This window comes from Rana temporaria, chromosome 9 (genome assembly GCF_905171775.1).
Source record: "Rana temporaria chromosome 9, aRanTem1.1, whole genome shotgun sequence".
NCBI lineage: Eukaryota > Metazoa > Chordata > Amphibia > Anura > Ranidae > Rana > Rana temporaria.
This window is the reverse complement of record NC_053497.1, coordinates 17,736,013-17,749,206: the sequence shown is the minus strand read 5'-3', so window position 1 is coordinate 17,749,206 and position 13,194 is coordinate 17,736,013. Positions and strand designations below refer to the sequence as shown.

Below are 13,194 nucleotides of genomic sequence, written 5' to 3'. Positions count from 1 at the left end.
ACTTGTCTTTTTTCAATCTGACTATGTAACTATTAATATACAAGGATATTGGAAACGCAACTCCTTCCCTGGATAGACACTCCCCATTTACCACCCTCCACATTATTTGCTATTTTTTTCATTAAGTAGTCCAAAGGATAGTTTCCACTGGTGATGAGGGCAAAGCCTTTTCTCAATGCATTTAACACTTTGGTTTCTTCAGGAGATCACAAAAATAAAGTTTCTACAAACATATTGTATTAGGATACAAAGACATTAAAATCACAACTCCATCCCTAGGTAGTCACTCCCTATTCTCATCCACTGTTTACCTAAAACCCCCAAACATTATATATATTTTTTTCTAACACCCTAGAGAATAAAATGGCGGTAATTGCAATACTTTTTGTTACACCGTATTTGCGCATCGGTCTCACAAGCGCACTTTTTTTGGAAAAAAGTCACTTTTTTTTATTAAAAAATAAGACAACAGTAAACTTAGCCCAATTTTTTTTATATAACATCCCTTGTAATAGAAAAAAAGCATGACAGGTCCTCTTAAATGTGAGATCTGGGTTCAAAAAGACCTCAGATCTAATATTCAGACTTAAATGCAAAAAAATAAATAAATAAAAATATTTTTTTTTTTTTTAAAATGACGTTTAGAAAGTATTGCTTTAAGAAGCATGGGCGGAAGTGACGTTTTGACGTCACTTCCGCCCTGCTATGCTATGGGGATGGGTGGGGGCTATCTTGCCCTCACTTGTATCCCAGCCGAGGAGAGGAAAGGACTGGCGGGAGGGGGGGCCCTCTCCCGCCGCCGATAAAGGTGATCTTGTGGCGAATCCGCCGCAGAGACCACCGTTATTGTTTACAGGACCGCTCACAGTAAAGATAGATATCTCGGTTGTGACAGCAGCTGCTGCCGTTACCGAGATATCCATCTTTAAAAAAAAGGACGTATATGTGCATGAGCGGGTCCTTAAGTGGTTAAGTAGTCCAACTGTTAGTTTCCACTGGTGATGGGTAAGAAGCTTTTTCTCAATGCATTTCCTGTTACTAGTTTCTAACTTCCACTAGTAACACTTTGTCTTCTTCAGGAGGTCAGGGAAAGGAGATTTCTACAATATTGTACCAATATAAAAAAAATATTAAAATTACAACTTCTCCTCTAAGAAAAGAGTCCCCATTTACTATCCATCACATTAATGGATATTTTTCCATTAACTAGTCCAAAAAGACAGTTTCCACTGGTTACTGGGGAGAAGCCTTTTTTGAGCAATTTATACTTTGGCTTCTTCAGGGGGATCAGAGAAAGGGGAGTTCTACAAATATTGCATTAAAATCATAATTAGAAATATATATATATATATACACACACACACAGCTCTTTATTTAAAACAAGAGTTACTTACAGTTCCATTGCCAAGTAAAGGTGAGTGGGGCTCTCATAAATATCTTGCAGGGCAACAATATTGTTATGCTTGATCCTATAAAAATAAGAAAGGAAAGAAATGAAATTACTTGAAACAAGTTTTTTTTTTTTTTTTTTTATCAAAAAACAGAGACAGCATCGAAAATTAAAACAGAAGTAAATGAACAAGATTTGTTAGCAGGAGAGGACCAACCTGAGGCCAGGGGGGCGTTTGCCTCTAGACCAAGCCTTCTAAGACATGTTGGGCTAAGGGGCCCCAAGTTGAGATACTTTACAATTCGAACATTGATTTGGCATGGAGACCCGCAGTTAATGACATATGTTGGGCAATATATAGTTTACCCATTCAGACCTGTGATCACAGAATCTGGCAGAAAGAAGCCTTTCAGATCCAACTTCCTGGGATGTCATGAGACTGAAATGTTGAGAACTGCTGATAGAGAACCTGGTGCTTTACAGCCACCCACCTTTCATCATGCCCTTCAACCAATGGTGTACGCTGTCTTTAGCCCACAGAAATCTTGCCCTACAATGAAAGGGCCACTTGTTTGTGTTTGCCTCCGAGCTCATTAGCCAACCTGCAGATTCCTTACACCAGCTAGTGACTTACTGTTAGATTAACAGGCTTCTTACCCCAGTTGCTCATAATGTATGTACATTTTCATGACTAGGGTATCAACATATGGTTACAACCCAGATAGCAAGGATACCTTGCCACAAATTTGTGGCAGTGTTGAATTGTAAGTCTATTAACTTGCTCAGTGGCGGGTGGTGCTCCAATTTTTTTGGGGGGTTGGGGCGGAAACGAAAAAAAAAACAAAAACAATTGCAGCCTCACTGTGCCCATCAAATGCAGCCACTGTGCCCATCAAATGCAGCCACTGTGCCATCAATTGTCACCACTGTGCCATGCCATCAATTGTCACCACTGTGCCATGCCATCAAACGCAGCCACTGTGCCATGCCATCAAATGCAGCCACTGTGCCATGCCATCAAATGCAACCACTGTGCCATGCCATCAAATGCAGCCACTGTGCCATCAATTGTCACCACTGTGCCATGCCATCAAACGCAGTCACTGTGCCATCAATTGTCACCGCTGTGACATGCCATCAAACGCAGCCACTGTGCCCATCAATTGTCACCACTGTGCCCTTCAATTGTCACCACTGCGCCCTTCAATTGTCACCACTGTGCCCTTCAATTGTCACCACTGTGCCCTTCAATTGTCACCACTGTGCCCTTTAATTGTCGCCACTGTGCCCATTGATGCCACTGTGCCCTGTAAAATGCTTACACTTACCTTTCTGGGCAGGGCCGCTGATAGAAATCATGGGGCCCCGTACAACCTACCTGACGGGGCCCCCTTCAGTCCCGCCCCTGGTCCCGCCTTCAGCCCCACCCATGGCTCCGCCCCCTGGCCCAGCGACTTGACACCGGGACATGCCAATGCCATAAATGTACTGCAGAGACAGTGCTACCCATGCCGCCAATGCCATTATGTACTTCAGACAGTGCCACCCATGCCATATTGTGCTGCAGACAGTGCCACCCATGCTGCCAATGGCATAATGCCATTGGCAGCATAGCTGGCACTGTCTGCAGCACATTACGGCATTGGCGGAACGCGTGGCACTGTCTGCAGAACATTACAGCATTGGCGGCATGGGTGGCACTGTCTCTGCAGGCAGCACATGTGTTATGGGCCATAATGCATGTGCTACCTGCAGACAGTCCCACCCATGCCACCAGGGATGGACTGGCCATTGGGACTACAGGGAGTTTCCCGGTGGGCCGATGGCTCAGTGGGCCGGCTTCAGTGACAGCGGACCGCCCCCCCCCTTCCGTTCCTTTGTCTCTCCCTTCCCACAGCGCTCACCTGGGGGGACAGAGAAGCAGTGGGAGGAGCAGGGGGGACGACGGAGGAGCATGGGGGAGGAGCAGGGGGAGGACGACAGAGGAGCATGGGGGAGGGGACAGACAGCTGACTCAACAGCTATGGCCTGGGAGTTTCTCACTTCTGCCTAATCTTGTCCCATGGGGGGGGCACCGAACTGATTCTTTGCCCCGGGTGAAATAATGTCTAGCTTCCCCACTGGTACTGCCTATAAAAGTACCAGTACCAGCCGTTCTATTCTAATAAAGTAGAACGGCTAGTGGCTAGTGAAGGGGGAGAGGGGGCTTGGGTGGCCGGGGGGGTGCGGGAGTTGTCTGGCTGCCATGGGAGAGACCTGTCAAAGTGGGCCAGTCTGGATGAAGTCCAGGGCCAAATTTTTGTCCCAGTCCAGCCCTGCATGCCACCAATGCCGTAATGTGCTGCAGACAGTGCCACCCATGACCCAATGCCATAACGCATGTGCTACCTGCTGATAGTGCCACCCATGCCGTCAATGCCATATTGTGCTGCAGACACTGTCATCCATGCCGCCAATGGCATAATGCCATTGGCAGCATGGGTAGGCACTGTCTCTGCAGGCAGCACATGCGTTATGGCATTAGCATCATGGGTGGCACTGTCTGCAGCACATTATGGCATGGGTGGCACTGTCTCTGCAGGCAGCACATGCATTATGGGCAGACAGAGCCACCCCTCCTCCACCAAGTATAGTCCAGCCTCAGTACAGACCCCCCTCTCCACTAAGAATAGACCCCCCTTCCTTAATACAGCCCCCCTTCTACACTAACTATAGTTACCCCTTAGTATAGCCCCCCACTCCACTAGGTATAGACCACAACCTCCCTCAGTACAGACCCCCTCTCCACCAAGTATAGTCCACCCTCAGTACCGACCCCCCCCCCCTCAGTCCAAACCCCCTCCACCAGTATAAACCCCCTCCCTCAGTACAGACCCCCCACTAAGTACAGACCCCCTCCACTAAGTATAGTCCCCCTCAGTACAGACACCCTCTCTCAGTATAGCCCACCCCCCTCCCTCAGTATAGAGCCCCCTCCCCTAAGTACAGACCTCCCTCAGTCCAGACCCCCCTCCACTAAGTACAGATCCCCCTCCACTAAGTACAGACCCCCTCCTTTAGTACACAACCCCTCCACTAAGTAAAGACCCCCCTTCCTCAGTCCATACCCCACTCCACCAGTATATACCCCTCTCCCTCAGTACAGATCCCCTCCACCAGTATAGACCCCCCTCCACTATGTACAGATCCCCTCCAATAGTACAGACCCCCTTCCTGAGTACAGATTCCCATCTCCACTAACTATAGTCCCCCTCAGTACAGACCACACCCCCTCACTATAGACACCCCTCCCTTAGTCTAGGCCCCCTCTCCAATAAGTACAGACCCCCTCCCTTAGTACAGTCACCTCTTAAGTATAGACCCCCTCCCCCAGTCCTGACCCCCCTTACACTAAGTACTAGGCCGCCCTTACACTAAGTACAGACACCCTCCCCCAGCTCAGAACCCCTATACTAAGAACAAACCCCCCTTACACTAAGTATAGAGACCCCTCACTCCACACTCTGTGCCCTCTGTGCTCCTCCTCCATCTACGACAGTACAGTACAAACAAATCTTAGCTCAGCATACACAGCAGTGTCCCTCCATTGGTCTGTGTACACCTCACACCTCACTTCAGGCTTGGGCCGGCAGTGGACATCCCATAGTAAGCTGTCAGTGTCACCCTTTCCTCCCTCCTACCTGTTGCAGCACTCGCTTGCAGCTGGAGAGGAGACTCAGACGAGGATCGCGTGCAGCCGCGCCGCCCGGGTGGAGATCGTGACATCATCATGTCTGAGATGTCACTGGCTCAGCAGGGAAGTAGGGAGGAGGAAGCAGGACACACGCCAGGCACGGTTGCGGAGCTGGACGTGTTATTCCAGTGGGGTCAGCGGGAAAAAAAAACCCTAGGGAGAGTCAGGATGGCGTCACCTGGGCCGCACCCCCCGCACCCGTCTAGCAATGCAATTGTCCGCTGGCCGGGACTTGAGCCAGCACAGGGAGCGGTGCGGAGGTGGTATTCTTCCTCACCCGAAATAGACAAAATAGTCACTTCCCTGCAGCCATCTAATAATACAAAAACCGATCACAAACAAACGAAAAAAAAACGTAGAAAAACGTAAAATCTGATTTGGGGGGTGTCGGTGGTATGTCAGTATCAAATGGTTGTGGTGGTTGGGCATTTGATCGACGTTAAGGGACATGGCTGCAGGATTTTTTTTTACTACATTAACTTATTGATCTGATCAGGTTGCCGGGCCCCCCTGCTGGCCGGGCCCGGTACAACAGGGCCAGCTGTACTGGCCTATCAGCGGCCCTGTTTCTGGGGGTCAGCCATCCTCCTTCCACATCCCTCAATGTCTTCTCCCGCCCTCGATGACGCTTCAGCCAATCAGGTTACCGGTACGTCCCGAGGATAAGCATTCGGAAGCCGACTACAGCCTGAGGGCTGTACTCGGAAAGCGGCTCCGATAGGCATTTCCACACAGCCAACCAGCTGCCGTTATTCAGGTGGCCGGCGCTCACCATCCGGCCATCTGAATAGTGGGCAGCAGTGGTGAAAATACATAGATTCATGCAATGCATGAATCTATGTATTTCAGTGGCTGTGCAAGAGCCAGAGGGGGCAGCGCTCCGGCGCCCTCTATGGACGAACCGCCACTGAACTTGCTGCACATTTTTACTGGCAAGTTGTACACTTGCAGAGCACTTGAAGCACAACTTCTCGTTGACACTTTTCGAATTTGTAGCAAATTTGCGTGGCGAGTCTCTAGCAAGAGCAAAGTTGCAGCGGTGAGTCTACAGCATGAAAATTCAGCCACAGTGACCCCCTGTGGTGGGAGGACTAATGCACAACATAACTGAACCAGAACTTGCAGCAGACTTGCAGAAGGTTTGCAAAGAAAATTGATCTGGAGTCATGCAATGCCAACTTGCTGCAACCAACTTGTGAAGCCTGGCATGTCCAGCAATAGCCTTTTTCAAACTTGAAGCACAATTGCTTGCTATCCGAGGAGCTCCTTAAACTAATGTGAGGGGCCTTTTGCATTCTCTAAAGGACCACAAGGATCTGCTGACATTATATTATAACTCTATTGTAGTTCTGGGAAAATAAGTGAGCCAATCACATGAGCAGGAAATTACATTGCTTAGAATTTTACAGAAAATGACAACGGCTACAGATTTAAATGGAAAGGTCATTTTTAACAACAATTACAATACGGCTGGCTTGTGTAGCAAGCAAATCTCAGTATTGCATGGGAAGAAATACAATGACAGCTACAGAGCAGCCCTCCAGTTCTGGGATGGCGTCATATGAGGTCCTCCTGTGATCACAGATTGGGGGGGGGGGAGGACCAATTACAGTGGCCCTTTACAACGTGATCAGCTGTGTCCAATCATTAGTGTCTGGATTATGAGTGCAGTTCCAACAAGTGCCTCCTCAGTGTCACCTATATGTGCTGCCTACCAGTGCCCAGCAGTCCCGCCTGTTGGTGGGCCCCATCAGTGCATATCAGTGCAGCCCATCTGTGACTATCAGTACAGCCTATCAGAGCCCATCAGTGCAGCCCATCCGTGTGTGACGGACTGAGGTTTATATGGATATTTTGAGACCAGTAACAAGTGCCCATCAGTGCATACCAGTGCAGCCTATCAGAGCCCATCAGTGCTCATCCATTCCCATCAGAGCAGCCTATCAGTGCTGCCTACCTGTGCCCCTCAGTCCCACTTATTGGTGCCACCTACCAGTGCAGCCTATCAGTGCAAATCAGTGAAGGAGAAAAAATTACCTGTTTGCAAAATTTTGTCAAACCATGAAAAAAAAAAAATATGTTTTCATTTATTTAGCAATATAATAAATCACCACTGGGGTTTTTTTTTTTTTTTTAATACCACCAAAAGAAAGCTCCATTTCTGTGGGGAAAAAAATGATAAACATTTTATATGGGTTCAGTGTAGCATGACCACGCAAAATGTGACAGCGCTGAAAGCTGAAAATTGGCCTGGGCAGGAAGGGGGGTAAAAGTGCCAATTAGTCAAGTGGTTGTAAACTTTTATGCCGCGTACACACGACTGGTTTTTAATGTCATGGAAAAAACAACGTTTTTTTTTTTACGGGATTCTTGTCAAACGTGCCTTGCATACACACGATCGTGAAAAAAAAAATGCGCAAAGCGCGGTGACGTACAACACATATGACGGCACTATAAAGGGGAAGTTCCATTCAGATGGCGCCACACTTGGGGCTGCTTTTGCTGATTTCGTGTTAGTAAAAGTTTGGTGAGAGACAATTTGCGCTTTTCAGTCTGTTAAAGCGTGATGAATGTGCTATCTCCATTACGAACGCTAGTTTTACCAGAACGAGCGTTCCCGTCTCATAACTTTCTTCTGAGCATGCGTGTTTTTTTCACGTCGTTAAAGCCCACACACGACATGCGAAAAATTAGAGCACGTTCTAAATTTTTCATGCCCATTTTTCACGTCATGAAAAATGCTCTGGCCTACACATGACCGTTTTTAATGTCCGTTTAAAAAAATTTAATTTTTCACGTCTTTAAAAACGGTCGTGCGTACGCGGCATCACATATACTGTACCTAGTGACGTGACTGGCCTCAGGTGATACGAGAGTAAACAAATCCCCTTTTGTAATTTGTACTTTTTTTATCTGCAATCTACAATCTTCGCTTCACTACGTCCATTTCAGAATTTTTTAAAGCTTGTCTGAGCTGTCAGAAAAAAAGGGGGCGGGGAGCTGAAGCTACACTCTGCAGTGCTCAGTGGGCAGAGCTCTGAGAGTTGATTGGAGCTTGTCATGTCAATGGCCAAATATGGCTGTGTGGCCTTATAAGACGGGCTGAATAGAATTACAAATTCTTCTTTGGGCATAACAAATCACATATGGGTGAGCATTTAGCGGTTTGTCTAGATTTTAGCTTTTAAACATTGCACAATGTACAGCAAACTGATTTTTATATAATATATATATATATATATATATATATATATATATATATATATATTGTGTAAGGGGTTAGCTCGGTAGCAGGGGTGTGTGACCCCTGGATGGGTTCACTACACACGGAACGATACAGAGAAACAGCCGAAGACGGTTGAAAACAAAGATTTTGGTTTATTCTTCCATCTTGCTGGAAACAAGTGCAAGCATCCAAACAGCATAAACAAAATCAAACATAAAATAAACCCTGGCTACTTGGGGCGTCTACCTTCACCACACAGGAACCTATCTAGGGAGTCTGGCACAGCCTACTGCTGAGCAGACACTGCTGGTCATACAGCAGAAAAACAAATAGTCTTTTTGATTTTTATCACACAGAAAAATCAACAGCACCTCACCTCTTCAGAAGTATTTCTGTTCACTGCTCTCCTTCACTCAAAAAGCATCAGGATGCAGCATTCAGTAGTAATCCTCTGGATTACTTATAGAGGCCTTAATTGCCTCATTCTGAACAGCTGAAGTTTTCCAACGCCCTTAAATCTTTCTGGCTGCTTCTGCAGCCGACACCTTAGAATAATTGGTGTATTGTCTAAACAAGGCAGAAATGTATCTCCCATCTGTGACAACACCCACAGATTTACCTGACGTCCTGTCACAATATATATATATATATATATATATATATATATATATATATATATATATATATATATATACATATACACCGTATTTGCCAGCTTATAAGATGACCCCCTAATTTTCCAGCTAAAATGCTGGTTTTGGGATATACTCACTGTATAAGACGACCCCTCACTGTGCCATTATACATGCCTCACTGTGCCATTATACATGCCTCACTGTGCCAGTATGCCTGCCTTGAAGATCTTCCTACCTTCTCCTGTTTGCAGAGTTTCTCAGGCTGCGGGCGTCCATTATTTAAAAGCCGCGCCTCCTCCTCAGGCTGTTCCGTGATAGGCGGAACACTAATTTTCCCAGAAGAGCCTCTGTTCAGTGTTCCGCCTATCACGGATGTCCTCTCGTCCGAGACCGATTTTGGGGCATGATTTTAGATGATTTTAGATGCGGTGTATATATTTATTTATTTTTTCTCATGCACTTAGGAAGTTTTTTGGTTGATGTATAACATGGAAAAGTTTTCTAAAAGGATGGAGACTGTGCAGGTTCCTCTCGTGATCTAGATAATAATATAAGGTTTGTTTGCGCTTTTTTAAGAGACATCTTTATTCCCCCGATCTGTGGAATCTTACACACATAATTATAAGGTGGGCGAAAAAAAAAAAAAAGAAGAAGATGGACGTTGCTTTGAATAATTTCATCTTTCCTGGGAGACCAAGCACGCAGAGTTCTGGGGTTTCCATAGAAACCGGGAAAGTTCTGCTTTTGGGCTCAAGTATAAAGAAGCTATAGAACTGCCGAAAAAGATAACATTTTGATCAGATTACAAGGCTACATAAAAAAAAAAAAAAAAAAGGGACCGCAATGAGGCCCTGTACAAACGGCCGGGAATCCCGTCAGGAAAAATACGACAGTTTTCCTGACGGGATTCCTGGCAAGCTTGTCTTGCAAAGCCGTGCATACAGACGGCCATTCAAAAGAATGTCAAGAACGCGGTGACGTCTAGACATGTGCATTCGTTTTCGTCAGAATGCATTTGTCCGAATTTCAGGTATTTTCGTTATCGTTTTAAAGCGGAGCTCCACCCTAAAGTGGAACTCCCGCTGATCGGATCCCTCCCCCCTCCGGTGTCACATTTGACACCTTTCAGGGGGGATTGGGGTGCAGATACCTGTCTAAAGACAGGTATTTGCACCCACTTCCGGCCACAGACTGCGGGGGCAGGACGTCACCTCTGCCTCCAGCCCCCCCCGTTGTCTTCTGGGAACACTCGGCTCCCAGAGCACAGCGGGAGGCAATCAGCAGGCGCAGCGCAACTCGCGCATGCGCCGTAGATAACCGGGCAGTGAAGCCGGAGCGCTTCACTTCCTGGTTCCCTCACCGAGGATGGCGGGGGGGCAGCAGAGTGACGAGCGATCACTAAGAGGCACTTCTATGCATCACTGACAGGCAGCACTGACAGGTGACACTGATGGGCACTGACAGATGACTGATGATGAGGTACTGACAGTCATTACTAATGGGCACTGACTGGCAGATGTGGTGGGCACCTCTCATGGGGGCCGAGCTGATAATCAATGCTCTAATTATCAGTGCAGAACCCTACTGTCAGGAGAGCCGCGATTGGCTCTCCTGTCAGCGCAAACCGAGGAAAGACGTTTACCGTCACTTCCCGGTTACACGCTGTGATCACCTGTGATTGGTCACAGCTAATCACGTGGTAAAGAGCCTCCGCCATAGGCTCTTTTCCACGATCGGAGTTGCGGTGTGTCAGACTGATACGCGGGCGCGCAATCACGGCTGGACGTCATATAATGTCCAGTCAGGACCACTTTGCACACGTGATTCTGTTATATGGCGGGTGGGAAGTGGTTAAAAGACAAATTACGTGATTCTGTCTCCTGGCCCCACAAGGGGGAGATTGAACTGGAGCGCTCAGAATCTGGTACAGCTTTGCATAATAGCCAATCAGCTTCCAGATGGGCAAAACTTAATTGAACAAGTGGAAGTTAGAAGCTGATTGGTTACTATGCTCAGCTGCACCAGATTCTGTGTTTTAGTCACTCCCCTCTGGGTGCAAACAACCAATAGACATATATATGATCCCTGTGAACACCAAGGGCCAGATCCACAGACGAAGTACGCCGGCGTATCTACTGATACGCCGGCGTACTTTCAAATTTCCCGCGTCGTACCTTTAGTTTGAATCCTCAAACCAAGATACGACGGCATCTGGGTGAGATCCGACAGGCGCATGGCTTCGTACGCCTTCGTAGATGCAATACTTCGGTGCCCGCTGGGTGGAGTTTGCGTTGTTTTCCCCATCGGGTATGCAAATTAGCGATTTACGACGATCCACGAACGTACGTGCGGCCGTCGCATTTTCTAACGTCGTCTCTAGTCGGCTTTTTCCGGCGTATAGTTAAAGCTGGTATTTTGCGGCGTATAGATAGACTTGCCATGTTAAGTATGACCGTCGTTCCCGCGTCGAAATTTGAAATGTTTTTATTTTTTGCGTAAGTCGTCCGTGAATAGGGATGAACGTAACTTACGTCTAAGTTAAAAAAATGACGTCCTAGCGACGTCATTTAGCGCAATGCACGGCGGGAAATTTCGGGGACGACGCATGCGCAGTTCATTCGGCGCGGGGACGCGCTTCATTTAAATGAAACCCGCCCCCAACCCGCCCAATTTGAAATCCGACGCCAGAAATACACTACGCCGCCGTAACTTACGGCGCAAACTCGCTGAGGATTCGAATATACGCCAGGTAAGGTACGGCGGCGTAGCGTATCTCTGATACACTGCGCCGATCGAAATGTATGTGGATCTGGCCCCAAGAGTCGGAGAATTGTTTTTGAGTGTTTATTGGAGGTGGGTCAAGAAATATACCAATATTTTTTTTTATCATTTTTGGGCCGCTTTTAATTTGATCATTAAAACTGTAGATAGTCAGTCATTACCGTTTACCACCCAATGAGGACTCAATTTACCGTGAAAAAAAAATGCGGTATAATTCACCTGGAGACGTTCACAGCTAGGCATATTGAGAATGCGAGCAAAATCGCGCTGCGTTTGGACTGCCCTGCTCACGTAGCGCGAGAACGCGCACGAACGCGGCGCGATTTTTGCGCACATTCTCACTATGCCTAGCTGTGAACGTCTCCAGGTGAATTATACGCTTGACAAAGTAGCTCATGCAGCTTTTAAGCGTTGCATATTATTCTACCGCACGTCTATTAGCCGCGTTTTCATTTAGGCTGCATTCACACCTGAGCGTTTTGTCGCCTGAAGCGCGACGCTCAAAAACGCTAGAGGGGGAAAAAATACATTATTCCCTATGGAGATGGTTCACATCTCCACTCCAAGACGCCTGAAGCTCGGGCGGTTTGGGCGTTTTTGAGCGTTTCCATTTCCCATAGAAAGTAATGAAAACGCTCGATTCAAGGGACTAGCGCGACAACGAGCGTTTGCTACGGGCGTTTCGTCGCTTTAATCAATAGAACATTTCACCCAGGCAGAAGATAAAAAAAAATCTACCAACATAGCAACAAGTGATGAAAAGATGATGATTTTTCCTATTGGCTAAAATAAAAAACGTCTAAGTACAAAAACGTTGAACGACGCTGTATGCAAACGTGAAAATAAGCATGAATACGCGCCGGAAAAACGTCCGAATGACCTACGCTCAGGTGTGAATGCAGCCTTACAGTGAATACAAAAACGCATTTTTTTTTTTGTGCAGATTTAGGTGTGAATGGAGCCAAAATCGTTGCAGTTTTTTTTTTTTTTAAGGTGCTGCGTTCAGACGTTGCGGTTTATTTTACCTTCCGTCCACAAGGGGTTAAAAGTCCGGTCACAGCCCCAAGGCTGCAAAAAAAAAAGCGCAGCAACGTATATATAATCTCTCCCTGACGCTCCGACCTTTGTAGGCTCCGACTTTTAATAAAACGATATCTCGCCATCGTTCTTCTATTAATTTAGCGACTCTACGCGCTGCTCCCGGACGCGGTATAATCCGGCCTTGTTATGAATATTGAGCTTCTTGTCTGTAAAGAATTTAATTTAATGTTTAAACACGCCATTTATCTGCTGAGCCGCCTGCACTGCGAGATAATAAACCCACCCCTCCCCCCCCTCCCTCCATTCTGTAGGCTTGCTGTAATGTAGTCGCAGACCCTATTATTATTATCACAGTATAGGGAACGCTGAGAGCTATCGGCCCCTGAGC

At 46.9% G+C, this 13,194-nt stretch overlaps 1 protein-coding gene across 1 annotated transcript in view; it reads right to left on the bottom strand.

Annotated features, from left to right (window-relative positions):
* The window catches only part of PNCK (pregnancy up-regulated nonubiquitous CaM kinase), a 156,447-nt gene that overhangs the window by 36,554 nt on the left and 106,699 nt on the right, over window positions 1–13,194 (bottom strand). The window contains exon 4 of the mRNA XM_040322878.1: window positions 1,395–1,469. Coding sequence (XP_040178812.1) covers window positions 1,395–1,469 — 75 coding nt within the window. The remainder of the gene's footprint in view (window positions 1–1,394; window positions 1,470–13,194) is intronic.